General features: G+C 44.9%; 2 protein-coding genes across 2 annotated transcripts; both read right to left on the reverse strand.

The window, feature by feature from the left end:
* On the reverse strand, positions 1–8,452 carry zar1 (zygote arrest 1). Its single transcript, XM_034079368.1, is given in 5 exon segments — positions 1–24; positions 26–145; positions 5,293–5,367; positions 6,479–6,571; positions 7,949–8,452. Coding segments are annotated over 5 exon segments (816 nt in total).
* A 1,072-nt stretch (positions 8,453–9,524) lies between these two features.
* slc10a4 (solute carrier family 10 member 4) lies at positions 9,525–19,681 on the reverse strand. The gene is made up of 3 exons (XM_034079372.2): positions 19,152–19,681; positions 18,295–18,505; positions 9,525–11,089 (listed from the first exon to the last, which is right to left on the reverse strand). The coding sequence occupies exons 1-3, from the start codon at positions 19,628–19,630 to the stop codon at positions 10,559–10,561; spliced, it is 1,221 nt and encodes a 406-aa protein (XP_033935263.1). The 5' UTR covers positions 19,631–19,681; the 3' UTR covers positions 9,525–10,558.
* Between the last annotated feature and the right edge of the window lie 8,272 nt (positions 19,682–27,953).

A 27,953-nucleotide genomic window follows, 5' to 3' on the forward strand; every position in this document is an offset into this window, starting at 1 on the left:
CTACAGGATGTACTTGAAGCTGAAAGGTGCTCTCGCAGGACAGGCGCTTGCCTCTGCAGCGCCCGCACAGATCCTGGCGGTGCGGGCGCTTCGGGTCCACGTGGCGCTGCGTCTCCGAGCAGCAGCAGCGCGCCTTGTTGCACGTCTGCAAACACCACAGAAGAAGAAGAAGAGGTTAAGAGGTCAGTGGAGGACCAGGAAGCACACCAGAAGAAGTCCGTAATACTCTTTTAAACGTTGGCCATGCGTGCAGCAGGTCTCCACTGTCAGTGTGTGAGTCTGGGGCCGTTTCTCAATCTCGAGGAAACTGGCTTCCAAGCCAATATTTAAAGGATGCTACGTCATCAAGTGGCGCAGCAGGACTGTTCCAATCTCCAGCATACTTGGAATTCCACCGAGGCCGAGGGGTAGACTTCGCGTCCTTAAAATCCCCACAATGCTTTGCGCACGGACCAATTTCAAAAACCCTTGCGGAGAATGGCTGAACCGACGCAGCACACATTGAAATGTCAGCATGTAGTGGCGAAGAACACGTGTTGGTAGATATGTGACTTTGTTACATTTGTTTGTTATCACCAAACATGTGTTTCTGAAAGGAAAGCAAGTTCATAATTAGATAGACATCGTGAGGGATTTATTTTCGGTTCAGTTTATGTTGAAACCGTGAGAGAGTGGCACACTTGTTAGCCTGTTCCATTCTTCTTCGTTTTCCGAAGCCGTAGCTTGGAAGCATACTTGGACTGTAGTCAGTACCACACACCCAGGTGTGTGTTCCAAGATGGCAGCACGTTGATTTGTTTCCGTCTGTCTCGTTCTTCTTGTGCATACTGACATTTTATTTAGCTTTTTAGAACCGTTTTTAAATTGGTCTGCTGCGCTTTTATAAACGTTTTAAAAGCCTAAAGAGACCGTGACTCGAGTTTCCCCCGTCACCCAAACGCATCACTTTGAGTAAATATTGTCCCCTTGAAACCGTTACTGAACTGATTTTGGATATTTGTACTTTGATAACCATTAATCTCAATGTTGACCATTTTCTGGATCTTCTCGCGGATTCTTCAAGTCCCGCCAAATGATGTGTGACGTCCTTGCGGGCACAGCGCTCCAGCTGCACCGTCCAGGATCCCAGCTTCCGCACGATGGCGCACACAGCAGCAAGCGATGACAGTTTAATTTTGAATTTTGGGGGTGGGGGCCTCGCTGCGGGGAAACGGTGGACCTCGTGTCCCGATCTGAGTGGGAATAATAATAATAATCCGTGCATTTTATCCATTAATTTTGCCAACATTGTGGTAAAAAAAACCACACGTTTAATCCACTACTACAACTACAAAAAGCATCGGTTTGTTTTCTCATCAGGAAATGCAGACCGGCTCAAACAAACGATTTGTAATCATCATCCTCACGATCATTTCATGCATCATATGTTCGCCGCATTGACATGAAAGAACTAATAAATGTAGTTTAATCCACTTGAGTTTATAACCACACAAATAATCGATTTGTTTTTAATAGAGCCGGGACTCGATTAAAAAAAGTAATCTAATTAATTAGAGGCTTTGTAATTAATTAATCGAAATTAATCGCATTTTTAATCAAATATACATATCTGACCTGAGAACAGTGAGAAGCAGTTTCCACATGGATGTGACTCCAGGTGGTCGACAGTCGAGTGCAGTCAGTGAGCAGGGAGCTGGTTATTCTCTCAGACGTGGACTGACTTATCCTGGCCCTGAACCCAGTCGTCTGGTTGAGTGTGGGTTGGGTCAGGGCGTGGTTCCCTGCACTTGGAGTCGGGCTAACGTCCACGCTAGCTGCTACATGCTAGCTGCTACACGCTAGCTGCTACATGCTAGCTGCTACACGCTAGCTGCTACATGCTAGCTGCTACACGCTAGCTGCTACATGCTAGCTGCTACATGCTTTAGGCTTGATGAGCTGCGGCTCTTGTCGACGTTTCCACCCGTCCGTCTTTTAAAACAAAATGTCCCATCCACGGGGCGACCAAAGCGGCTCATCAGCTTGTTCGTTCATGTTTGACTATTGATCCCCGTGGTTTGTTGTTGTTTGAAGTCCCATGCTGAAGTCATGAACGTTAGTTGGTGCTCCAGTATAATCGGTACGCCTGAAACTCATCCAGTGAGAAAGGTTCCGCTGTGCAAAAATAAGTGCGATTAAAGTGCGTTAATTTTTTTAACGCGTTAATTTTTGTGTAATTAATTAATCTTAATTAACGCGTTAAAGTCCCGGCCCTAGTTTTTATATCACATCCGACGGGAGGAAATTCAGCAGCTCCGATTTTAATCCTAATGTAATCATCATCTTCACCACGATCATCTATGTTTATGTTCGCCGAATTTACATGAAAGCACTGACAGATATGAATATACTGTAGTCAACTTCATTACAACATTATTAACGAGCCTAACTCAGTAATTCACCATTTCTACGCCTGGTCAGAACCGTCTGTCACTGACACCGTTATTCACATTGATGACATCATGTATTCAGAGCGGATCGTAAGGGCAGAGCTGGTGGCGTTGCAATCTGCTGAGAACCCAGCGCTCAGTCCTTCACTCAATCTCAACTCCAAGGCACGTTGAGTTTCTAGCTCTCCAGCTAACTATAGCAAAAGCTCCTCTCACTGTTATAGGCCTCCATCGGCCATCATGGATGCAACCACTAGCCTTACCGAATTGTTGTCTACGTTTTCTTCTGAAATCATATTATTGGGTGATTTACATTTGATCACTTTTTATCGATTTTTAATAGACATGCCCCCCTTAGAAAATTCAGAGTTAAGAATAGGAACACTCCACGGTTTACTAGAGAACTATCTGATCTAATTCATGATCGAAATAAGCAATGGTCCTTAGCTAGAAAGTCGAACACTAGTGATGACTGGCTTCTTTTTCGTGTCCTCAGAAATAAATGTTCAGCCCTTATTCAAAAAGCTAAAGCTGATTACTATCCGAGCCACTGATTGGTTTAATGACCATCTTAAGTTCTGGAAAACAATTAAATCACTTCAGAACAAGAAGGTTTCTAGTCCCCACAGAAGCTGAAGGTCAGGGAGTCTTTTATCTCAGATTCAGATGGTGGCTCATGCTTTCAATGCTCACTTCAGAAAGGCTGGTCACGTGTTTGATGAGCAAAGTCACGACTCTCTGAATGGTCGTACTCACAGCCCGAGTCGAGAGACGAACTCCCCTGTTTCTGATTTAGCTTCTTTCTCGCTCTCTGAAGTCTCACAGGGTTTGCACTCAATTGATCCTAGTCTGCCGGGCCTGACGGCCTCGACCCGTTCTTTTTAAAAACTGCAGCTCAGATTATAGCACAACCAGTAACTGATATGTTTAACCTCTCCCTGTCCACTCACACACTGCCAGCTGTGTGGAAGCAAGCTCTGGTCTCGCCCTCTTGAAAGCTGGTGATCCCACAGAGTTGAATAACTATCGTCCCATCTCAAATCTTTCTGCGTTATCAAAGATTCTTGAGTCCCTAGTTTCTACTCGGCTACCAACACAACATCCTTAACCCTATGCATTCTGGATTCAGATCAAAGCACAGTGCTGTGACTGCCGGTCTGAACGTCTTAGACGATATTAAGGCTGCTTTGGATAAACAATCCGTTTGTGTTGCATTGTTTATTGACCTGGCCTGACCTGACCAGAGTTATCTAAGCGACCGTACTCAATGCGTCCGGCTGGGTAGTACTGTCTCTGACCCTGTCCCCTTGGAGAAGGGAGTTCCACAGGGCTCTACTTTGGGGCCTTTGCTCTTTTTATTATATGTAAACAATATTTGTAATCAGATGCAATTTTCTACCCATCACATGTATGCTGATGACACTATTGTATACTCATGTGCTCCTTCTCTGGATATGGCCGTTTCCAATCTAGAATCTGACTTTATCACGCTGCAGCGTGCACTTCTTGATTCCAAACTGCTTTTGAACAGTAAGAAAACCAAAGCAATGCTTTTTGCTCCCAAGTCAGCGTCCTCTTGCCTCTCCATTGACACCCTTGATGGCGTCTGTTGAGTTTGCCGATACCTACAAATATCTGGGCTTTTGGTTGGACAGTAATCTGAACTTCAAACACCATGTTGAAGTTCTAACTAAGAAATTGAAATTCACTTTTGGCTTCCTTTACAGACTTAAATGTTGTTTTTCAACTTCATCCCGTAACAGGTTGGTCTCTGGCTCATTCCTGTCCCAGCTGGACTCAATGATACCTTCTATAGGTTTGCCTGTCCCTCTGTTTGGGCCACACCTGACCCACTCTACCATGCTGCACTGCGCTGTATATCAGATGCACCCTATAGGACTCATCATTGCAAACTGTACAGCCAGCTGGATGGTCCTCACTTAGTATGCGCAGGATGCAGCATTGGTTTTTATTAATGTATAAAGCCATTTTAGGAAAGCTTCCACTGTACATATGTGCCAGATCTGCTCCAGTTTGTGACTTTCACAGCCTCGGGTCCAGGTGCCTGGATACGGGTCCAGGTTCCTGCCGTGCGGACTGAGGCGGGAAAAGGAGTCTTTTATTATGGTCCTTGGTCTTGGAATGACCTTCAATCACGCCTCAAACTGAGGGCACTTGTCTCAATAGCATGTTTTAGATTGAAGTCGTCTGAAGTCCTGACCACCAGCTGCTCTTGCAGTAATAAGTAGTACCTTTCTTACTGTCCTAATGTGCTCAATGTAGGGACTGATTTTTCGTCTTCTTAGTTATGTTCTCTGTATTTTATATGTTTGTGTAACGCTGCTGCCTTCTTGGCCAGGTCAGCGTTGTAAATGAGATTCTATCTCAATGCTTTTATCTCGTTAAATAAAGGTTAAATACAATTTACAAAATAACTTGCTTAGTTTCTGAAGGAAGTGACTTGGAAGTACGCGACTACCAAGCCAGCATCCTCGAGATTGAGAAACGGCCTGTGTTTGTGCAAACGGTGCATGACTGATGTGTGTATTACCAGAAAACACCAGAGAAGAAGAGTTCAGTGGAGGACCAGACAACACCAGAGAAGAAGAGTTTCTCAAAGACATTGAAGTGACTGTTATTTTCTATATATTGATTTTGTGCTTTTATTTATATGTCTTAATGTACATGTATAAATGTGTCTGTTGATTATATATATATATATATATATATTTGGTTTTGTATTCAGGATTGTGGGAAACGGTGTTTCGATCTCACAAACTGAAAGATTGACAGTAAAGTTGACTTTGAGTTCACTGGAGGACCAGAGAGAGCTTTAATTAACAGAGAGAAGAAGAGAGCTTACGTGACACGTGATGTCCTCGACTCGGTACGGGTTGAAGGACTTCTGGCATTTTCTGCAGAACTGTTTGAAATAAACCTGGAAATAAAAGCATTTTAAATTATTCAACAATTATAGAAAACAGAAGAACTGCAGGGATCAGGGAGAGAGACGCCGTGTCCGTTCCTCCGATCGGTTTCATCTAGAGGTTTCCTATTAAGGCATACATTACAAGACAAGATATAAACACCAACAATTATAAAAAAATGTCTTCACCCGTTGAGAATATCCAAGAATTCAAAGTGAAATTCAAGTGAACAAATATCGAGTTTAATTAATGTTGTGTGTGCTTTGTCCTCTGAACCGAACTCATTTACGGTAAAACTGATTGTTGGTTCCAGCGCGCCATAATAACGAGAGAGAGGCGGAGAGCTGCAAAATAAATGATGGCTCGAAGTTCACTGATGAACTTTGGTTTAAAAAAAAAAGCCAGACTCCAGGAAGAGCCCCCACTGCCCTCATCGAGCAGCGGTCTATACGATCATTTTCTGATAACGATGAAATAGCCCCGCCTCCCTCTCGATAACGTTTATGCATCATTTCTTTATTGTCGAAATGACGACATTTATAACGGGATCAAATCAAAGTGAACGGCCTGCTGCTGCTGAAGGCATGGGGCAAGTGACTGGAACACGTTTTAAAAGTTATTACATCGTTTCAGATAATTCATTCTATTTAGGGCGCCTTTCAAAGCACCAAGGACACCTTACCATTCATAACATATTCCAAGGAAAGGTTTTAAGACGGGACAAAGAATGCAGTCCGGGTGATGTTTGTATGTGGGGTGCAGATGAGAGAGCTGTCAGAATGACACCAAGATGTCGTGTTTTTGATAAGCAAATAATAAAACAGTAAAATACGTGTCTCCTGTTCACCAACACAGACCCATCTGTTATGGAAACAGAAAGTATTCCAAAAGTATTCTAAAAGTAATCTGCCACCGGTACCGGCGGGATTGTCGTTCGCTTCTGATGCGCAGAAGAAAGATCTGGCCCACCCGAAAGTACATTTCTGCCGAGGCTGCTGCTCCGAGGCGAAACTCTTTTTACAAAACAAACCAGGATTTTAGGAAATAATCAACAGATGCATTTAAATCCATCAGCTGTCAGTTTGACGGATCTTTACATACACATTGTTCAGTTTTCCTCACCTTGCTGGTTCCCTGAACGCACCACACATAGGCGCTCTCCCACCGCAGGTTGCACTCTCTGCAGTGGTAGTACCCGTACTTCTGCTCCAGGAACTACAACACACACACACACACACTTTAGTTAGAGACAGAAATCATGAAGAGGAACAGGTGAGCAGTTTTATAAAGAGTTAGACTTTCTTAAGATTTAAAAACGTTATTAACCCAAAACAGAGGGTTCTCATGCTGTGTTCAGGTACAGGGGTTTTATTGAAACCAGATTTACGATGATAACTTGGTTTGTTTGTAATACGTGTAGGTACTTGTGAGAATAACGAGTAATGAATATACTTTATAGGATCTGCAGATACATGTTTAGTCTTCGAGCACCAGCTAATATCTCTCCTGATCGTCGGCACTTGACGATCACCTTCCCTGAACTGTCCTCAGGCGTAACTAAAGTCTGATTTAAGGGTTGTTTATATTTCACATCATTAATCACAATCTGTAAAGTAACTAAAATAAAGAGTAAAAACCAGGTTAACCTTAAGGAAAGCCCTCAGGATTACAAAAGACCCCCATCCCCCCCAGCCACAAACTGGTCCGTCTGGCAGGCGGTCCCGCAGCATCGGACTACAACCACCAGACTCAGGGACCGCTTCACCCCCCCGGCCAGAAGACTGTTCAACACCTGCACTTTGAAACAACGTCCATAACATTCATCTGGCTGCTACTTAGAAATGATGCATCTAATAAATCATATTCACAACGCAGTGACTGCTTTTGCCTTCTTAGTTAGTTCTCTGTATTTTATATGTCTGTGTGACGCTGCTGCCTTCTTGGCCAGGTCAGCATTGAAAATGAGATTCTGTCTCAATGCTTTGATCTGGTTAAATAAAGGTTAAATACAACAACAAAATGTATATAGACTCTTATTGGGGGGGGGGGGGGGGATTCCTGTCTTGAATAGTGTGCCGTCATGGGTTTCATTCCAATTCAAAGTGCTTTTTGAGGCTCTGCTACTCCAACATCCAATCACAGAGCTTGAGCACTGATCACGGGTTTGTCAAGCCAAGCACATGGTGTAGTCCCAAACTATAGCTGAGGATTCTGGGTAGTGTAGTGTCTTCTGCCATCCAAAAAGGGAACAAACTGTTTGACACAGCTGAAGCTCTGGCCTTCCTTAAAAACTAATTTAATACAAATCACAGTTGCATTACCCACAATGCACTGTTTTTTGAGAACAAAAAATCGTAACTAATGTAATTTTTACATTCTGACTAAAAATACAAATTATTATGAATACAAATAAAATAAAAGAAGCCTCCCGCAAGTTACTACAAGCTATAAAGTAGATTTAAAAACGTTGTATAGAATAAAAGCTCACTGCGGGACGTTGTAGAAATGCGTGCGTGCACCACGACAAAGGAGCCTCATTCACTTTACATTGCGGTTGTTCGCGTGGTGCTCCCCACACCTGACGACACTCACCTGGAACTTCACGCGCGCCTTGCCCTTCGCCTCCTGCTGCTCCTCGTGCTCCTCCTCTCCTCCCTCTGGATCTTTGGTTCTGGTTCTGGTTTTCTTTCGAGGTTCTCGGGTTCTCTCCTCCGGTCCCCCCCCCTCCTCCTCCAGGAAGCACGTGACGCTCCTGAAGGCCACGGGGGAGTAAACAGCGAGAGTGCGCGGGTACGAGACCCCGGCGTCCCCCAAGCGGGCCAGGGTGCGCGTGCCGATCCCACACTGCACTGCGGCGTCCCGGCGCGGGTTCACCTGCACGGCCGCGTCCCGTGTGTTGAACCTCCGGAGGCGCGGGGCCAGAGAGGGGTTGATCTGCGCGAGGAGAGCCCGCAGCTGCGCGCGCTGCTGGTTGTTGAAGGCGTCCGCGGCGTCTCCATAGTGCGCGAGAAAGCTCTTGTACTTCCGGTACCTGGGGGGGTGCAGGTAGGTGTCCGCGTGCAGGTAGGTGTCCGCGTGCTCCTCGCAGTAAGCCATGCTGTCAGGCCGCAGGGAGCACGCGGGGGGTTTATGTAGAGGCGCGCGCTCCATCAGCGCTGATGAGCAGCAGGTGAGCAGCAGCACGTGACCATTTATATTACACATTCAACTTCAATTAACAAGTTTTAGAGTTTAGAATTATGATAATATAATAATAAACCTGGAGACTAAGTGTGTTAAAACAAGTTGGTGAGCAGACACGTGACCAGGTAACTCACCTTTATTATCACAGGTACAGCTTTATCATTATCATATATACACCTGTTCAGATTCATGGAGCTTAGACACACACACACACACACACTATGGAGTCAGAGGAAACAATCTGTAATGAACAGGAAAATAAAATAACAACATGTAAATATTAGCATTTATTTGTTAATATATTTCTATATTTTATAAATATGTATTTATTTATTGCATACAATTTAATTCATTTTGTTTATATATTTAAATCGTTTTAATATAATGGTATTAAATCATTTCTGTCCCTTTTATATTTAATTATTATTTTGCATATTAATACAAAATAAATGACAACAAATACATATTTATATATCTTTATTTATATTTTGCAAAAAAAAATACCATATATTTCATCTTTGTTTACTTTTAATTTTGTTTTATTTTGTACAGATTTTCTTTTATGGCACTCCTACAACTCAAACACACACACACATACGCACACACACGCACGCACACAGATTTAAAGCACGAACGCTGTTTGCTTTGATGGCACGTTCACAGACTGAAGGTGACGGAGCATCTTTAGCTGCAACTACAACAAATAATAATAAACTATTAAATAAAGTTCTGCAGAAATGTCTCTAAAGTTTCTCTGTTTCATATTAAAGTGAATATCTTTGGACCTCTGACCACCGAGACTCAGAGACTCTGGGACTCAGACTCTGGGACTCAGAGACTCTGAGACTCTGGGACTCAGAGACTCTGGGAGTCAGAGACTCTGGGACTCTGAGACTCAGAGACTCTGGGACTCAGAGACTCTGGGACTTAGAGACTCTGGGACTCTGAGACTCAGAGACTCTGGGACTCAGAGACTCTGGGACTTAGAGACTCTGGGACTCTGAGACTCAGAGACTCTGGGACTCAGGGACTCAGAGACTCTGGGACTCTGAGACTCAGAGACTCTGGGACTCTGAGACTCAGAGACTCTGGGACTCAGAGACTCTGGAACTCATCTTAAACAACCTGCAGATGAAGGAGTGATGGTCTCCAGCTGCAGCTCCATCCTCAGACACTCAGTGAATGCAGTTTATTGTAGTGTCCTGCAGAGTCTCCTGGTCTACCTCCAGCCGTGTGACCCGGACACGTTGAGACCCCAGAGTGTCATCATAGCAGCGTAGAGTCAGGGTCTCCATCAGAGCAGAGGATGCTAACCTGATGTTCACACAAATAGCATACGTGACGTTAGTTATGCAGACATTAGGTTTGGGCGGAGTTGGAGCGGCTTTGGACGTTATTGGAGAGTCCATGTCTGACGGTTCAGGGTCAGCAATGGCAGTTCTTAGTCCCCTAAAACTGAAACATCGACACAGAATGAGTCAAAATCAGTCCACAGAGAAAATGTGTTCACCTTCTGGTTAAAACTGACATTTTGAGCTGAACTCAGCGTCCTCAATCACCTCCAGCACTGTCCAAATCTGTCAAGTCATTGTCGAGCTATCGTCTGCTAATTGATGCTAATTGATGGTAATTATGCAGGTTAGCATCCGGCAGTTTCTATGTTCTGGAGACCCTACTCATAAAACTGGCCTTATCTGTCCCGTCTGAGGGCTGGTTTCGATGCATGTTGGGTCGATTCTAAGGTTTGAGGTTATTCAAAACTGCAATTCTTTATCGTACAGATGTCAGAGCTGGACTCAGCGTCCTCAGTCAGCTGCGGCACCGTCCCAGTCTGCCGACGGCAGCCAGAAAGTGACTCAGTTTGCTGTTTGGATGCATTTTGGGTCGATTTCAAAGATTTAGCGGAAACAAAACTGACATTTCTTATCCTACAAATGTCAGAAATGTTTCCATCATAACACTTTGGGGTCTCGTCATTTCCAGGATCACAATAAGACTCTGAGCTGCAGACAGACTCCATCACACGGGGGTGGGGTGGGGGGGGCAGGGGTCCAGAGTGATGGTGTTGGGGTCGCTGGACGTCACGGCTCCGTACGAAGACTCAAAGTCGTCGTCGTCGTCTTCAAACCTCTGATAGCTGATTCCCACGTCCTGCCCCCCCCCTGCTGGCTCCTCTTTGTGCAACACCTTCCTCCGGTACACCCTGTACGCCAGGATGAAGACCCCCGCCTCGGCCGCCTGGAACAGAGCGTAGAGGAGCGGGAACATGTACATCCCTCCCATCAGCTGCGGGGGGAAGGCCAGTTTCAAGATGGCGGTGCACAGCTGCACGTTCTGGCATCCCGTCTCCAGGGAAACGGAGCGGCGGCTGGCGGGCGGCAGGTCGAAGAGGACGGCCAGACCGTAACCGGCAGCGTACCCACAGAGAGGCATGAGGAGAGCCACCACGTACACCGAGGGGGGGAGGGAGGACAGCAGGCCGGGACCCAGCAGGGCCCCCGTCAGCAGGAGGAGCAGCAGGAGGGTCACCAGGAGGGACCAGAGGGAGACCTGGGGGGAGAGAGAGGAGGGGGGGTTTAATACAGCAGGAGGGACCAGAGGGAGACCTGGGGGGGAGAGGAGGGGGGTTAATACAGCAGGAGGGACCAGAGGGAGACCTGGGGGGGAGGGAGAGGAGGGGGGTTAATACAGCAGGAGGGACCAGAGGGAGACCTGGGGGGAGGGAGAGGAGGGGGGTTAGTACAGCAGGAGGGACCAGAGGGAGACCTGGGGGGGAGAGGAGGGGGGTTAGTACAGCAGGAGGGAGACCTGGGGGGAGACAGGAGGGGGGATTAATACACCAGGAGGGACCAGAGGGAGACCTGGGGGAGAGAGGAGGGGGGGGGGTTAATACACCAGGAGGGACCAGAGGGAGACCTGTGGGGAGAGAGGAGGGGGGGGTTAATACACCAGGAGGGACCAGAGGGAGACCTGGGGGGAGAGAGAAGAGGGGGGTCTCTTAATACTGCAGGGAGACCAGCAGATATATACAGGGGGGGGTCTCTTAATACTGCAGGGAGACCAGCAGATATATACAGGGGGGGGTCTCTTAATACTGCAGGGAGACCAGCAGATATATACAGGGGGGGGGTCTCTTAATACTGCAGGGAGACCAGCAGATATATACAGGGGGGGGTCTCTTAATACTGCAGGGAGACCAGCAGATATATACAGGGGGGGGTCTCTTAATACTGCAGGGAGACCAGCAGATATATACAGGGGGGGGGTCTCTTAATACTGCAGGGAGACCAGCAGATACATACAGGGGGGGGGGGGGTCTCTTAATACTGCAGGGAGACCAGCAGATATATACAGGGGGGGGGGGGGTCTCTTAATACTGCAGGGAGACCAGCAGATATATACAGGGGGGGGGGGGGGTCTCTTAATACTGCAGGGAGACCAGCAGATATACCTTGCATCAGAATCCAATGATCCCAAATCACACGGAGTAATCCCATTGGACCAGGGAGATGCTGCCTTCAGGGACCAACACAGAAACTGGACATCCCAGCTCTGATCTTCATATTTCAACTTTTCAAACCTTAGACTCTGATTGCTGTCTCTCTGTCTCCAGCCCCTTCCCCAGTGAGCTGCGGACCCCTCCCCCATCATACGGTCTATCACTACACCCAACGTGTTACTCAAGGGTTTTGTGGAACCGCTCCAAGGTCAAAAGGTCAAAAGGTGATGTTCCTCTCAGTTGGTCTCAGAGCTGTCCAACTTGTACTCGTCTAAAGTGTTCTCCTTAACACGACTAAGCACTGTGTCTGTCCTTTGGTCGTCTTTCTGTGTCCTAAGCACTCTGTCTGTCCTTTGGTCGTCTTTCTGTGTCCTAAGCACTCTGTCTGTCCTTTGGTCGTCTTTCTGTGTCCTAAGCACTCTGTGTGTCCTTTGGTCGTCTTTCTGTGTCCTAAGCACTCTGTGTGTCCTTTGGTCGTCTTTCTGTGTCCTAAGCACTCTGTGTGTCCTTTGGTCGTCTTTCTGTGTCCTAAGCACTCTGTCTGTCCTTTGGTCGTCTTTCTGTGTCCTAAGCACTCTGTGTGTCCTTTGGTCGTCTTTCTGTGTCCTAAGCACTCTGTGTGTCCTTTGGTCGTCTTTCTGTGTCCGAAGCACTCTGTGTGTCCTTTGGTCGTCTTTCTGTGTCCTAAGCACTCTGTGTGTCCTTTGGTCGTCTTTCTGTGTCCTAAGCACTCTGTGTGTCCTTTGGTCGTCTTTCTGTGTCCGAAGCACTCTGTGTGTCCTTTGGTCGTCTTTCTGTGTCCTAAGCACTCTGTGTGTCCTTTGGTCGTCTTTCTGTGTCCTAAGCACTCTGTGTGTCCTTTGGTCGTCTTTCTGTGTCCTAAGCACTCTGTGTCCTTTGGTCGTCTTTCTGTGTCCTAAGCACTCTGTGTGTCCTTTGGTCGTCTTTCTGTGTCCTAAGCACTCTGTGTGTCCTTTGGTCGTCTTTCTGTGTCCTAAGCACTCTGTGTGTCCTTTGGTCGTCTTTCTGTGTCCTAAGCACTCTGTGTGTCCTTTGGTCGTCTTTCTGTGTCCTAAGCACTCTGTGTGTCCTTTGGTCGTCTTTCTGTGTCCTAAGCACTCTGTGTGTCCTTTGGTCGTCTTTCTGTGTCCTAAGCACTCTGTGTGTCCTTTGGTCGTCTTTCTGTGGTCCTAAGCACTCTGTGTGTCCTTTGGTCGTCTTTCTGTGTCCTAAGCACTCTGTGTGTCCTTTGGTCGTCTTTCTGTGTCATAAGCACTCTGTGTGTCCTTTGGTCGTCTTTCTGTGTCCTAAGCACTCTGTGTGTCCTTTGGTCGTCTTTCTGTGTCCTAAGCACTCTGTGTCCTTTGGTCGTCTTTCTGTGTCCTAAGCACTCTGTGTGTCCTTTGGTCGTCTTTCTGTGTCCTAAGCACTCTGTGTGTCCTTTGGTCGTCTTTCTGTGTCCTAAGCACTCTCGTGTCCTTTGGTCGTCTTTCTGTGTCCTAAGCACTCTGTGTGTCCTTTGGTCGTCTTTCTGTGTCCTAAGCACTCTGTGTGTCCTTTGGTCGTCTTTCTGTGTCCTAAGCACTCTGTGTCCTTTGGTCGTCTTTCTGTGTCCTTTTCATATTGTAAAGTTACTTTCTTTGAGTCCCAGAAACGCACTATAAAATATAATTTACTAATTATAATTATTATAACTTAACTTGTAGTCCTTATATTCAAAGAAAGCACTTAGATCTGGTTAAAGACACTTAGTAACGAGTCTGCGAGACAGGAACCCCTCAAGAGACCCTGATATAATGACATCACGTTTAGTAAATATATACTTTTAAGATGTTTGTGGGATGTGTGATGATTTGTGCTGGCTGAGCAGAGACTCAGCAGGTGAACTGGGAACATGTCGAACACACAGACATCACCATGAACCCCCACTTCATGACCGACGTCAACACAACTATCTTTTATATTACAAGTTGTCTGACAGGTAATGTTTAAATATGCAAATGAGGCGTTATGTGAGTCTGGGAGAAATCTGCAGACATTTAAACTTGAGTTAAATGTTTTCTTTCCTCTGAAAGAAGACGTGAAGGAAGCTGAACATCCTGAAGGGTCTCTCCTGAAGGGTGACTTCACTGTATTCCTAATGTTTGTAACAGCAGGGTTTCCCACACATAGACTATACCTGGGCGGGCCGTCCAGGTATATTAACGGCCGTCCAGGTATATTAACGGCCGTCCAGGTATATTAACGGCCGCCCAGGTACATTAACGGCCGCCCAGGTATATTAACGGCCGTCCAGGTATATTAACGGCCGCCCAGGTACATTAACGGCCGCCCAGGTACATTAACGGCCGCCCAGGTATATTAACAGCCGCCCAGGTATATTAACGGCCGCCCAGGTATATTAACGGCCGCCCAGGTATATTAACGGCCGCCCAACGGCCGCCCAGGTATATTAACGGCCGTCCAGGTATATTAACGGCCGTCCAGGTATATTAACGGCCGCCCAGGTACATTAACGGCCGCCCAGGTACATTAACGGCCGCCCAGGTACATTAACGGCCGCCCAGGTATATTAACGGCCGCCCAGGTATATTAACGGCCGCCCAGGTATATTAACGGCCGCCCAGGTATATTAACGGCCGCCCAACGGCCGCCCAGGTATATTAACGGCCGTCCAGGTATATTAACGGCCGTCCAGGTATATTAACGGCCGTCCAGGTATATTAACGGTCGCCCAGGTATATTTCGCGACCCATTTAGTTTTTTTTATAAAAAAAAATTTCTTCGTCCGTGCCCACGACGCCATCTGCGATCGATTAACTTGCGGACAATGATCCCTCGCTCCCTTGTACTGATCTCGCCTCCTTCTGGCCTGTTAAGTGGCCTGCCTCACACAGGGGGACTGGCTGTCCACATGATGTGGCCTGCCTCACACAGGGGGACTGGCTGTCCACATGATGTGGCCTGCCTCACACAGGGGGACTGGCTGTCCACACGATGTGGCCTGCCGACATGGCCACTGTCATACAGATCATAAATCAGAGCCCTTGATTGGACTCTGTGTGTCATTCAAGCTCGGGATAAGCTCAGGTGAGGTAAAGGACTCTCTGAGTGTTTAGATAGTTAACTTTAAGTTCTCAGTGGGTCTCAAACGGTGTGGTCACCATTTATGTAAACACATATTTCCATTTGAGAGGGTAGTGATTGGTCTAATGCAGGGGTGCCCAACCTTTTTTGAACCGAGAGCTACTTTTAAAGTTGCCAGTCTGCCGAGATCTACCAGTCCAACTAGAGAGGCGTAGCTGCTGACAGCCTACTGCCAGGTAAATACACACTTCTACTTGTATAGAACTGACCTTCGTACGATTAATACTTCATAAAATACTGCAGATCCTTTATCTCACCTCTTTCTAATCTCCACAAGTATTTAACTGAAGCTACACAACAGTGTTGTTGATACAGAGTTGGAGTTTATTCACACGTCACTGCAGTGGGTAATGTTTGAAGAAGCATTGAACAGTGCTGCCACGTATGAGACAGGAACAAGAGAAAAGACTCTGAACCCTTTCTTTGCCATCATATACAAATAGTGTTGCTACAAAAGTATAAATTAGGCTTACTAATAAGACGACTCAGATCTGAAGCTACTCAGGAATCTGCTGCCAACGTGCAATAAAAGAGACAAAGATAATGGAATCAAACCCTTTTTGTTGCATTTTAGTAGATTATAAAAAGAAATGCCTTTAGAATAGGATGCAAGCAACACTAGCTTCTTAACCTGAACTGATAATAGACTATAATCAATTTAAACGGAACAGATCTTAATGTTTGCATTCTTATACCATTTTGTACAATAATTATAATGAATAAGTTCAAACAAACTAAAACTTACAGCTGATTAATAACGGTATCTAACTTGAGTTTTTATTATATCAAAAACCTGTTGAAATGCTTCTGTTATTTTTATTACGCGTCGCAGCCTCCAGGAATGCTTCTTTCACAACTTCGCCGTCTTTGAAAGACTTCATGTGTTTCGCAAGAACGTGACTGACCCGATGAGATGCTCTGGAGCAGCCTTGCTCTTGTTGTTGGGCCTGGTGAAAATGGACTGCTGTGCATTTAGCTGTCCTCTCAGGCCCCTCCCCTTTAGCTGTCCTCTCAGGCCCCTCCCCTTTAGCTGTCCTCTCAGGCCCCTCCCTTTTGGAGCGTAGGGCAGAATCAGGAGGGAATTCCGTCTCGTAGCGTTTGTGCCCTGTTTTGAAATGCCGCTCCTAAATGACCCTTCTTCGATAAAGCCACGCTCGCATTGCAGATGAGACAGATGGACTTTGAATTGGAATAGATACAAAAATAATCATCCTCCCACTCGGAGTGAAAATTATATATTTTGGGCTCTTTTGCTTCTGCCATAATTGCGGTCTTGTGTGTGTGCGGACTGTCACTCCTGTTGACACGGACAATGTCAGCTAAATAGTGCCCACTAGCCACGCCCCGACACATGGGGTCACGCCGGCCAATCACAAAGCTTTGATGCGTTCAAGTGCATTATTCTGGCACGGGAAGATTATGTCATTGGACATTAACGATAAAACAGAATATTGTTTTCTATTTTTCTCGCGATCGACTGGTTGGGCACCCCTGGTCTAATGGATAGTGAGGTGGGCTGAAGATCGGAAGGCTGTGAGTTCAAATCCCGCCAGGAACACCACCACTAGTGTACCCTTGAGTAAGGCACGTAGTCCTTAGTTACTAAGGGAGAATGTCCCTGTAATCTTTCATTATAAGTCGCTTTGGATAAAAGCGTCAGCTAAATTAAATGTAATGTGATTAGTAAAATATGCATGAATAAATAAATAAAAAGTTAACTGAGTGAAAAAAGGCAAGATACACTTTTAAAACTTCTTGAGAGAAAACTAGTCTTTGCTGCTGCCTCGAAGAGGAGCAGGGGGAGAGGAGGGAGAGGAGGGAGAGGGGGGAGAGGAGAGAGGAGAGGAGGGGAGAGAGGAGAGGAGGGAGACAGGAGAGGGGGAGAGGAGGGAGAGGAGCAGGGAGAGGAGGGAGACAGGAGAGGCTGGTTCAGGAGCACAGACACACTCACAACTATAAATGACCCAAAAATAAATTAATAAACAAGTTTCAGCGTTTCTTCATATTGGAAAGGGGATGTTTTTGGTTATGACCATGATTTTATGATTATTGAAATGTATACAGTTCTGTTTAATATAGGTGTTTCCATAGATCTAGTCTCTTTATGTTCCCCTCAAAATGCACCAGATTGATGCATTGAACTCCAAAATAAAAAATAAAATCTTACCGGGGGGGGGGGGGGGGGGGGGGGCATGCCCCTGGACCCCCTAGAGGATTTGAGGTCGACCCCCACTAAAAATCACATGGATAGGTTCCTAAATACATTTATAAATACATTTATTTTTTAAGTAGTAACCCATGTCCATGTGTCCATGTGTGGGGTAGTAGATTTAAACTATAGGGCTATCATTATGGGCCCTGCCTGAACCTGTTCGCTCTGCCATCGCGTGAAGGGTCTGCTAACAAGAGACCAACAGAAAGGTGAATGTGTTGCACGTCACCTCACCCCCCCCCCCCCCCCCCCCGCTACCACCACCCCCCCAAGTATATTTCAGATCTGTGGGAAACAGATCTGTGGGAAACACTGGCAGTTAATGGACCAGCACCAGAGGTGTTCCCATACACACAGGCGTTGGAGCTGTTCTTCATGAAATCCCAGAAGGATGAAGTGCTCTGACAAACCATCTGTGCGCAAAATGATTATACAGGAATGAAAAGTCAATAAATAAAAATGTTGCCACCACCCGCCCAAGTATATTTCAGATCTGTGGGAAACACTGAATAGTGCTAATATACAGTGTTTAAATTCTTGATAGAAATGTTCAAAATGTGGTTTGGAGTCAGCCCATTTCTTTGTATGGATATGACTTTTTATTCACCACCATGTATTTATGGAACCACTGCATCGGTATCGCTCCTTGAGAGACGGCCTGTACTCCTCCATCTGAAACAGGGTGGAGCTGCTGCTGACGTCACTGCCTGTCTCTGATGGGAGTCTCCCTGATGTCTCTATCTGAGAGGGAGGGGCTCTGACGTCACTAACCGCCCCCCCCCCCTCCTCGGTGACCGGCACGGAGAAAGTACGCAGTGCGCTTTTACGCACAGAAAGCTGACAGTAAAGTCAAAATGACACGACAAGTAATTTGTAAGTAACTTTGAACACATTTACCTTCAACACGATGTCTGCCACGCGGGAGTTCCGGTACCGCAGCAGCACCCCCAGCCCGATGGGGATCAGGGTGCTGCACAGGGTCAGGATGATGGCTCCAAAGGGCATCAGGTTCACCACCGGGGTGTTGATCCAGGCCCGGCTGTAGACCCAGAGGCACAGCGGCATCAGAACCAGAGCCAGCAGCGTGGAGGAGATGGTCATGATGATGCTGAGAGACACGGGGAGCGGGGTTAGGACGAGAGGCAGGGATTCACGAGGCACAGGCTTTATCCTCACGAGTCAGACTTCATATTATAAGAGATACAACATATCACAATTAATATTAACATTAACAGCGAATTTAAACGAACAGAAAATACATCTGTATCTAAAGAATACTTTAAGGAAATACTGAATACATTTAAATTCTCATATTAACTTCCACTAAAATAAATATGTCAGAGGCTTCAAGGAGAGGTGCACTTTAACAGCTCTCTCGCACTTCGTGTATCGATGCTGCTGTTGTATTACCATGTCCTAATACTTGGGTATTCTGACTCGGACTCGTGCACTTTTCTTGCGTGTTATGTATTTGTACTGCTGTGTTTGTAAATGTCTTTTTCTTCACGGTGCACGTGCGGATGGAAAGTAACTCAAAGCTAAACCCGACATTATTACACTTGGCACATAAGTTTTCATTACTGTGCACTGTCCGTGCCAAATAAACCATTACAAATAAATAAAAATAAACACGAGAGCCGTGCGCAAAGCTCTCCAAGTGCCCGGGATGTCCGTGCGTCATGTGCCGGTTTACGCTCACATTTACAGGTTCTCTATAAACTCTTAAAAAGTAGTGTTTCTTGATGACTTCCAACCTGAGGTTCATGTCCGCGTGCATGAGCAGCGACAGGATGTTGGACAGGTTCCCGCCCGGGCAGCAGCCGCAGATCAGCACCGCCATGGCCGCGACGTCATCCAGAGAGAAGGCGAGCGCGAGCAGGAAGGCCACGAGCGGCATGATGACGAACTGGCAGATGATGGCCAGCAGGACCCCCACGGGCCTCCGCACCTGCTCCCCCAGCGCGCTCACATCCACCGTGCAGCCCAGACCCAGCATGGTGAAGCACAGCACGAGACCCACGAACACGTTGATGCCGTGGCTCAGCGGGGAGTCCCAGAAGGCGGGAATCTCCAAGTCCTGGGGTCGCGAGGCCATGAAATCCGCCTCTGATGCGCTGCTGCTGCCTTCAGGGACCATGATGGCACCGCGGGGAGCCTCTGCAGACCCCGCCGCGCGCCACAAAGTGTCCGAGAGGAAGTGAGCGAGGCCCGGCAGCAGGCTGGAGCTCTCCATCCGTGCGTGCGTAAAGAGAGCCCGCTTTAGTGGCACAGCGCGCGGGGAGATGGAACCATGGCACGAGCTCTCTGGGGATTGGCTCCCTGACGCACGGCCGGAGGAGAGTCTTAAAGCTTCAGAGGGAGGGGAGGGGCCACACGAGGACCAAGTACATGTACTCAATTTAGAGGTACTGGTACTTAACTTGGAGTATGTTCTGCTACTCTGTACTTCTACTACAGTTCAGAGGTACATGGTGTACTTCTACTACAGTTCAGAGGTACATGGTGTACTTCTACTACAGTTCAGAGGTACATGGTGTACTTCTACTACAGTTCAGAGGTACATGGTGTACTTCTACTCCACTCCATGTATTTAATCCCTTTCACTATATTTGATGATCATACTTTTCTACTTTCACTTGAGGAACATTTTGAATGCAGGACTTTTACTGGAACAGAGTATTCCTACACTCTGGCACTTCTACACACACGCACGCACGCACACGCACACACTCTGCAGGATGGAGTGCTTTCTGTGTGTGTGTGTGTGTGTGTGTGTGTGTGTGTGTGTGTGTGTGTGTGTGTGTGTGTGTGTGTGTGTGTGCAGCCGCTGTGAGAGCTGAGGCGTTCTTTAGAGCTGCTTTCATGCAGCCCTCAGAAAACACATCTTCGTTCTTTATGTTCCTTTGTGATTTATGATAATAATGTTTAAAGAATGCAACGTTCCTCTTTTAGATCCGACGGGTCTCCAGTTATCATTACTCAGTTTGAGCTGAGTCGAGAGTCAGAGACTTAACGAGTAATCAGTAAATAAAGAATACAATGCTCATCCCCAAGAGTAACCCTTCAGTCAACCTGTCTTTAAATGTCTCACACACACACACACGCACACACACGCGCACGGACGCACGCACGCACACTCACACACACGCACGCACACACACGCAGACACACGCATACACACGCACACACACAGACACACGCACGCACACACACACGCACGCACACACACACACACACACTCTCACGCACACACAGACACACACAGGCACACGCACGCACACACACACACAGATGTCCAGATGTAATAAAGCTCTGACGTCAGACTGTCTCCTCCTCTTCCCGGAGACCCTGTTACCCCCCCCCTCCCCCTGCTGTGTGTGCACTGAATACATAATGCCCCCCCCCCACACACGTCACTTCATTTAATACTTTCTGTCTTTGCCTGTGTGTGTAGTGTGTAGTGTGTAGCGTGTAGCGTGTAGTGTGTAGCGTGTAGTGTGTAGTGTGTAGCGTGTAGTGTGTAGCGTGTAGTGTGTAGTGTGTAGCGTGTAGTGTGTAGTGTGTAGCGTGTAGTGTGTAGTGTGTAGCGTGTAGCGTGTAGTGTGTAGCGTGTAGTGTGTAGCGTGTAGTGTGTAGTGTGTAGCGTGTAGTGTGTAGCGTGTAGCGTGTAGTGTGTAGTGTGTAGTGTGTAGCGTGTAGTGTGTAGTGTGGTAGCGTGTAGTGTGTAGCGTGTAGCGTGTAGTGTGTAGCGTGTAGTGTGTAGTGTGTAGCGTGTAGTGTGTAGCGTGTAGCGTGTAGTGTGTAGTGTGTAGTGTGTACCGTCCAATCAGTGGGAACAATACATTTATATTTAATAATATAAATGTCACAATTAATTTCTATAATGTTTTATAAAATGCTATAACACGACTTTTACGGCGAAACATTCTGCGGCTTTTTAACTTAAATCTCGATGACTTTTCATGATTTACTACGATGACTCTTTGTATTATATATTATGACTATATACTATACTTCATTACCTTTTTATGACACTATACTGTTACAACTTTTTATATATTACACTGTTACCTTTTGATTATAAGATACTATATGACTTTATGACATAAAATACAATTACTTTTTATAACTAATATTTTTACGAGCGACCATAATGTGACTTCCTGATGATTTATACTGTTGGCTCTTCAGAGGCTAACTTCCTGTCTGTCTCTGGGGAGACTTCTCCCCCCCCCCCCCCCCTCTGGAACTCACTCCCACATCTAATCCAGCGTTTCTCAAAGTGTGGATATGTGATAGGTGGGTCGCGGAAAAAAAAAAATTATTTAAAAGAAAAAAAAATTCTAATTTTTTTTTTACATTTTCTTTTCACATTTATTTATTATTTATACACTGGTGGAATATCAAAACAACGACCCCGCCCGGGGTGCAAAACGTATCAATGAAAAGCGACCCTCTACCACACAAAACAACACCTGTAGATAACCCAATTTGTGTTCTTTGAAATTGAAAAGGATATTGCATTGTGTTACTTTCGTTGCAGTTGTATGTCTAAGTGTAATTTGGCATGCTTTTATTTTGAAGGCAAGTTTACGCTGTTGACAGTTGTTGTTGCTATGGAAACAAGAAACGTTTCACAGCGGGCGGAACTTGTCATAAAGTCCGCGATAATAAAGCCCACCCATTTAGAGGGAAGATATGATTGGTCAATTGTACTGTCATTTGACATTACTCTCTCGTTCAGTTACTATAGCGACCCTCTGTGAGTTCACAGCTGGCCGTCCAATCAGCTCCTGTTTTCACAGACTCGCAGAGACGAGCTTCTTTCATTTAACCCTTCACATTCAAACAGAAACTGAATAGGCAGATTCAAAGGAGTTATTTTTGGTAAAACTATTGACAAATATTACTAAAAACATATTTAAAAAATATATATAAAGAAAAATATAATTTGTTTTAATGTTTTTAAATATTATTTTGTAGAATATCTTAGGCCCTCAGAGACAGGCTCGCCACTGGTAAAAATCTCTCATACACACGTGAAACACTCTCACAGACACACACAACAGCGCTGCAGTCGGGAAGAAAAGCAATGTGGAGCGAGAGAGCGAGAGAGAGAGAGCGAGAGAGAGAGCAAGAGAGAGAGAGAGAGAGAGCACACCTTTATCTATTTAATAAAGTTGTACAAAATAAAGTAAGAAATCATTCCAATGTGTACTATAGGACAGTAAAAAGTTTAAAAGGGGAGTGATTAGTCAAATATGCATACATAAAAAAAAGAATGCTAACTAGGTAACATAAGATAAGAATAAACCAGTTTAAATGATTTGTTGTGATCACATTCTAAAGATGTTTGGATTATTGAAAAGTATACAGCTCCCTTTCATCCGAGTGTTGAGAGCTGTTTCCAAACATTCATGTTGGGCTCAAAGTAGGGCTGCTCGACTATGGCAAAAATCATAATCTCGATTATTTGGGTCAATAATTGATATCACGATTATTAAAAACGATTAACCATTTACTTTGAAACATCAATTTATTGAAGAAAATCATTTGAAAAGTATGTTTTTAACAGTTGATTACCCTGAACTTTAAGTATAATTCAACTGAAAAACCTATTTAAATATAAATAAAATCGTTTTATTTCGATGATGTTGTTTTCATAATCGTTGCAAGCCAAAATCTTAATTGGGATTAAAATACGATTTAATTGAGCAGGCCCTAGCTCAAAGTGCACCAGATTTATGCATTCAACTTCAACATTTAAAAAAAATCTTCCTGGGGGTGCATGCCCCCGGACCCCCCTCGAGGATGTGTGACGTCCACCCCCAAATAAAGCAGGTTAAATAATTAAATTAATACATTTTATTTGAGTAAACACTGCAAACGGGTCCCACAGACCCAAACAGCACTCAAAGGTTAGAGGTAGCATATAATAATGTTAAAATGTGCTAAATATACACACACAAAAAAACAAAAGAGAGGAGTAAAAGTAACTCACGACTTGTTTTATTTTTTTAAGTAACCCTCATCCTAAAAAAGTTGGACACCCCCGTATAGAACGATACATTTGACAATTTTAAGCTTGGCCTCCCATTTTATTGGAGCGATGAGGAACAGGTGGGGCTTGAAAAGGCCCACCTGTTCAAAGTGGGGGAATGGCAGAAAAAGTTTGAAAACCACTGATCTAATCCGAGGCTGTCCTAACCTCTTTAAATAGTTTTCGATTTAATAATAATAGATATATTTTACTAGCGGCCGCTTTACATGCTGTGAACAAACAAACAACTACCAAACAAGTAGGGCCAGTGGCGACTGGTCATTAGGGGCAGGTGGGGCACAGCCCCACCTAGTGTCAGCAGAAAGTATTACAAATAATGATTACAAAAAATGCAAAAAATAAATAAAAAAATATATAAAATATATTTTAAGATCATGTTTAATCATCTGATTCGTCTGTACATTGCTGTTTTAGTCTGTGTTCTTCTAATTAGTGTCTACAGTGTCACTGCTCAATAGGCACACACCTGTCAGTGTGTGCCTATTGAGCTGTTTAGAGCCATGTGGGACAAAACCCGATCCTGCCCCTCCCTCTCCCTGTTAAAGCAATGGTGACTGTAAAAACTACACTGCGCATGCTCAGAGTATTGTCCTATTTAATGTGTGTGGCAAAAAAATAATGACCAGAGGGGCATCGAGCTGCCATCCCCACCATACATCATCTCACATAATTCAGAGCTGATTGGCTGTAAGTACGTGTGCCGCGAAAAGTGTGGTGTGTGAAGAGGAGACGAGAGAGCTGCAGTGAGGCGTCCTAAAACCCGGAAGTAAACATGCGCATGGCTTCCCTCGACCTAAAAGCAACGAGATTTCTCCATAGGATTTTAGAAAATAGCTCAAAATAAGATCTGTGGGAAACAAACCTGTTAGATAATGCACGTTTTGTGTCAGCCTGGTTAATATCCACATGTCTACCCTACTTTTATCATTTTCGAATCATAAATCTATTGATTAGATTAGATTTATGATAGACTTTTGAAACTACAAGAAGATAAGGAGGACTTTTACAAAAAAGTAATAGAGATTTTTGTCCAGAAGGATAAGTAAATGGACCTAATCTTCAAGTCAAGGTAAGACTGCAATTTTATTGAAAATGGGATCTTACTGAGAGAGACAATTCAATATTTAAATGATAAAATTACTGTTTGGGTATCCTTTTGTTGAACTGTCTGTTTAAAATTAATTGAAGCATCAGACAAAAAAAGCTTTTGGAAATAATATTATATTTTGATTTAGGTCAAAATATAATATGTGTAAACCTGAAGAGTCAGGTGCCTCACCAGCCATGAACCTCACTGCAGAAGCTTATATTTAGACATCTGAGTTTTTTGTGGCCCCACCACTTTTGTACATATAGAAACGCCACTGAGTAGGGCTAATAAGATAAAGCACTTGATAAATAAAAAGGTATTATTATTCACATCACTACGAGGCATGCAGGTGTGTGTGATGCAGTGTGTGTGATGCAGGTGTGTGTGATGCAGGTGTGTGTGATGCCTGATTTATAGATTTTATATACAGCTCCATGGCGGACTCTCTGATGAACTACACACCCGCCAGAACACCGCGACCATCAGCTGCAGGTCTATAGAGGTCACCAGAAAGAGTCCTCAGAAGATCGGTGAAGCAGCCTTTGTAAACCACGCCCAAACTGCGGAACACGTGACCCAACATATTAGGGAAGCCAATACGTTAGGCATTTTTAAAAGGCAGCTTAAAACCGATCTCTTTACCAAAGCATTTGACTGACTTTACTCCATTATACTGCACTATTTCTCTGTGTTTTATTCCCCATGTTTTTATTTTTAATTATTTTATCCCACTTTATGCTCTTGCTGCTTGTTTTACACTGATTGTATGTCTTATTGTTTACTGATGTAAAGCACTTTGAACTGCAATGCCCTGTATGAAGGTGCTATATAAATAAGTTATTATTATTATTATTATTAAAAGAAGTAAACATTCAAGCTGTTGTTGTATTATTTGTATGGGTAAATGTCCGCTATTATAGTGCACATAGGGCGCGTTCACACCTGCCGTGTTCAGTCCGGTTGAATCGAGCCCTGGAGCGTTCAGCCGCTTGGTGCGGTTCGTTCGGGTCGGTGTGAACACAGACCTCTGAAGTTAACTAAGCAACCGGACTCAGGTCCGCCTCAAGAGGTGGTCTCGGACTCTGACCGCTTGCTAGTGAACTCTGGAGCGGTTCATCTCTGGTGTGAACAAATGTTCACCAACACACAGGAAGCTAGTATTTACGTGTCACAAGAACGCGGATGTTTTCAAAATCTTTAGCGAAAGAGTCTTTCAAGACATCCGCGGTTGTTTAGTGAAAGAGCAAAGCAGAATGAAGAGCTGAACAGTGTCGTGTAAAGTGAAAATGCTGCGTCAGCTACATGAAAGTAAGAACACCTGTCGTCGGTGCAACGCCCTCCTGACTGCAGAACCAGTGGCGCCTCCAGACATTTTCATAGGGGTGGCCAAATGGGGCCACTGAAAATCTTGGGGTGGCCAACCAAAACCAAAACCAAGCATTTAATTGTTGTAAAAGTATAGACTAGATGAAAACAATGGCAAAGAGAATCACCTACTGATATACTTTGGTTTCTTATTTTACATTTTACTATTCCTCTGAAGTGAATATAATACGGAGAGTTAAGATTTTACTTCAAACAACATTTAAAAGAACCTTGTTGTGTGTTATGTATTCATGTGTTGGTTTATTGTTTTTTTGTATACATGCTAGTTGTTCTTTCCTTTTTAAAAAGACAAATACAGCTTAATTTAAATAAGTTCCTTTATTGTAAGGCACAACAATTTCGCATTCTCAACAATACAACACACAACATGTTCAGCATTCTCAACACATACAACACAAAGCAACACAACATGTTCAGCATTCTCAACACATACAACACACAGCAACACAACATGTTCAGCATTCTCCACACATACAACACAAAGCAACACAACATGTTCAGCATTCTCAACACACACAACACAAAGCAACACAACATGTTCAGCATTCTCAACACAAGCAACACAACATGTTCAGCATTCTCAACACACACAACACAACATGTTCTTCAGTCACATTCTGTCTCCAGGTTATACATAGTTTTAGACTGAAAGCTGTTTGTGTCACACTGTGATCAAAGATGATTGACATTACTTTATTAAATCAAGTTTTCAAACATGACTATTTTATTTCAACAGGACCCAAAAACTCAAGGGGTATAACACGGTAAATACATTCTGTGATTGAACCCAAAACACCAAATATTATAAATGATACAAAACACCGCCTTTAGTGTTAGACAGAAAATAGGAGACGAGACATATTTCTATTCTTTAGACGAGGCGCTGTGGTGAGAGGAATACATATAGCTTGTATTCCATTTGTTTTGAAAATGTATATTTATACTTTATAAACAAACTGGTTACACTTTGTTAAGTTAGCATACAGAACATTATGAAAACAACTGGACTAATGGTCGGCTCAGAACCTCAGAACACAGAAGAGGATGGATTCTTGTTTCGTTTTGAAGGAGCTGCAGACCTAACGTGTGTGGAAGACTTCAATGATTACAAAGGTCACAATCACATTAATAAAACTGTACTTAGGTTTTAGTTCACTTTTACAACAGAGTTCCACGTGTACTTTCTAGCATGTACGGCCATCTCCTCCCGAGCGCTATGCTGCTGCTCCCCTGCCAGCTCTGTCTCTCCTTTACTCATCTCTTCTTCTTTACGATAAGAGATGTCTGTTAGCTTCCTCTTCATGTTCTGCAGATTGACATTACACACAGACACAGCAGTGATTAATAGTAGCCACGCATTACACCAGCCCAGTATACCCACATCAGCTAACGCTAGCTTAGCAAGCTAAACTAACGCTAACTAGGATAGCCGCCAAAGTGTGTTTACAGATTAATTATACCTGAAGCCAAGCAGCCTTTACTGAGCCTGAGCCTCTTTTCCAGGTCTTCCAGCGTTTCCGTTTAATGCCATTGAACACACATTTTGATCAGAATAGCAGCTAAAGGTTAGCATAGCTCCGTGCTCTGCTACCTAAAGCTAACACACGAAAGCCTAACGTGTTGTGGGGCTTAACAGGCAACGAACGAATACGACTTACCTTCTAGAAGTCTGGTGGATTTTTGTCAACTCCAGTCCAGTCAGTAGAAAGAAACGTTTTGCTGCAACCTGCTGCTGTCTGCGCGAATCTCAGAGTAGTGCGCCGAGTATCAGAGTGTTACCATGGTAGCAGAGGGAGAGGGAGGGGCTGCAGTGTGAGCGTTGGAAGCTCAAATCAAGCGACTCGCTGGCTGTGTATTTGTTGTTAAATATCAGATAAACTACTGCGCATACGTGACTGGCGAGGCGGTGTGTGTGTGGTGGGGGGGCCAACAAATATATCAGGGTGGCCATGGCCCCCCCTGGCCCCCCCTGCTGGCGCCACTGTGCAGAACGTCTCTCATTATGTTATAATGTTTTTA

Source organism: Pseudochaenichthys georgianus, unplaced genomic scaffold, assembly GCF_902827115.2.
Source record: "Pseudochaenichthys georgianus unplaced genomic scaffold, fPseGeo1.2 scaffold_595_arrow_ctg1, whole genome shotgun sequence".
Lineage (NCBI taxonomy): Eukaryota > Metazoa > Chordata > Actinopteri > Perciformes > Channichthyidae > Pseudochaenichthys > Pseudochaenichthys georgianus.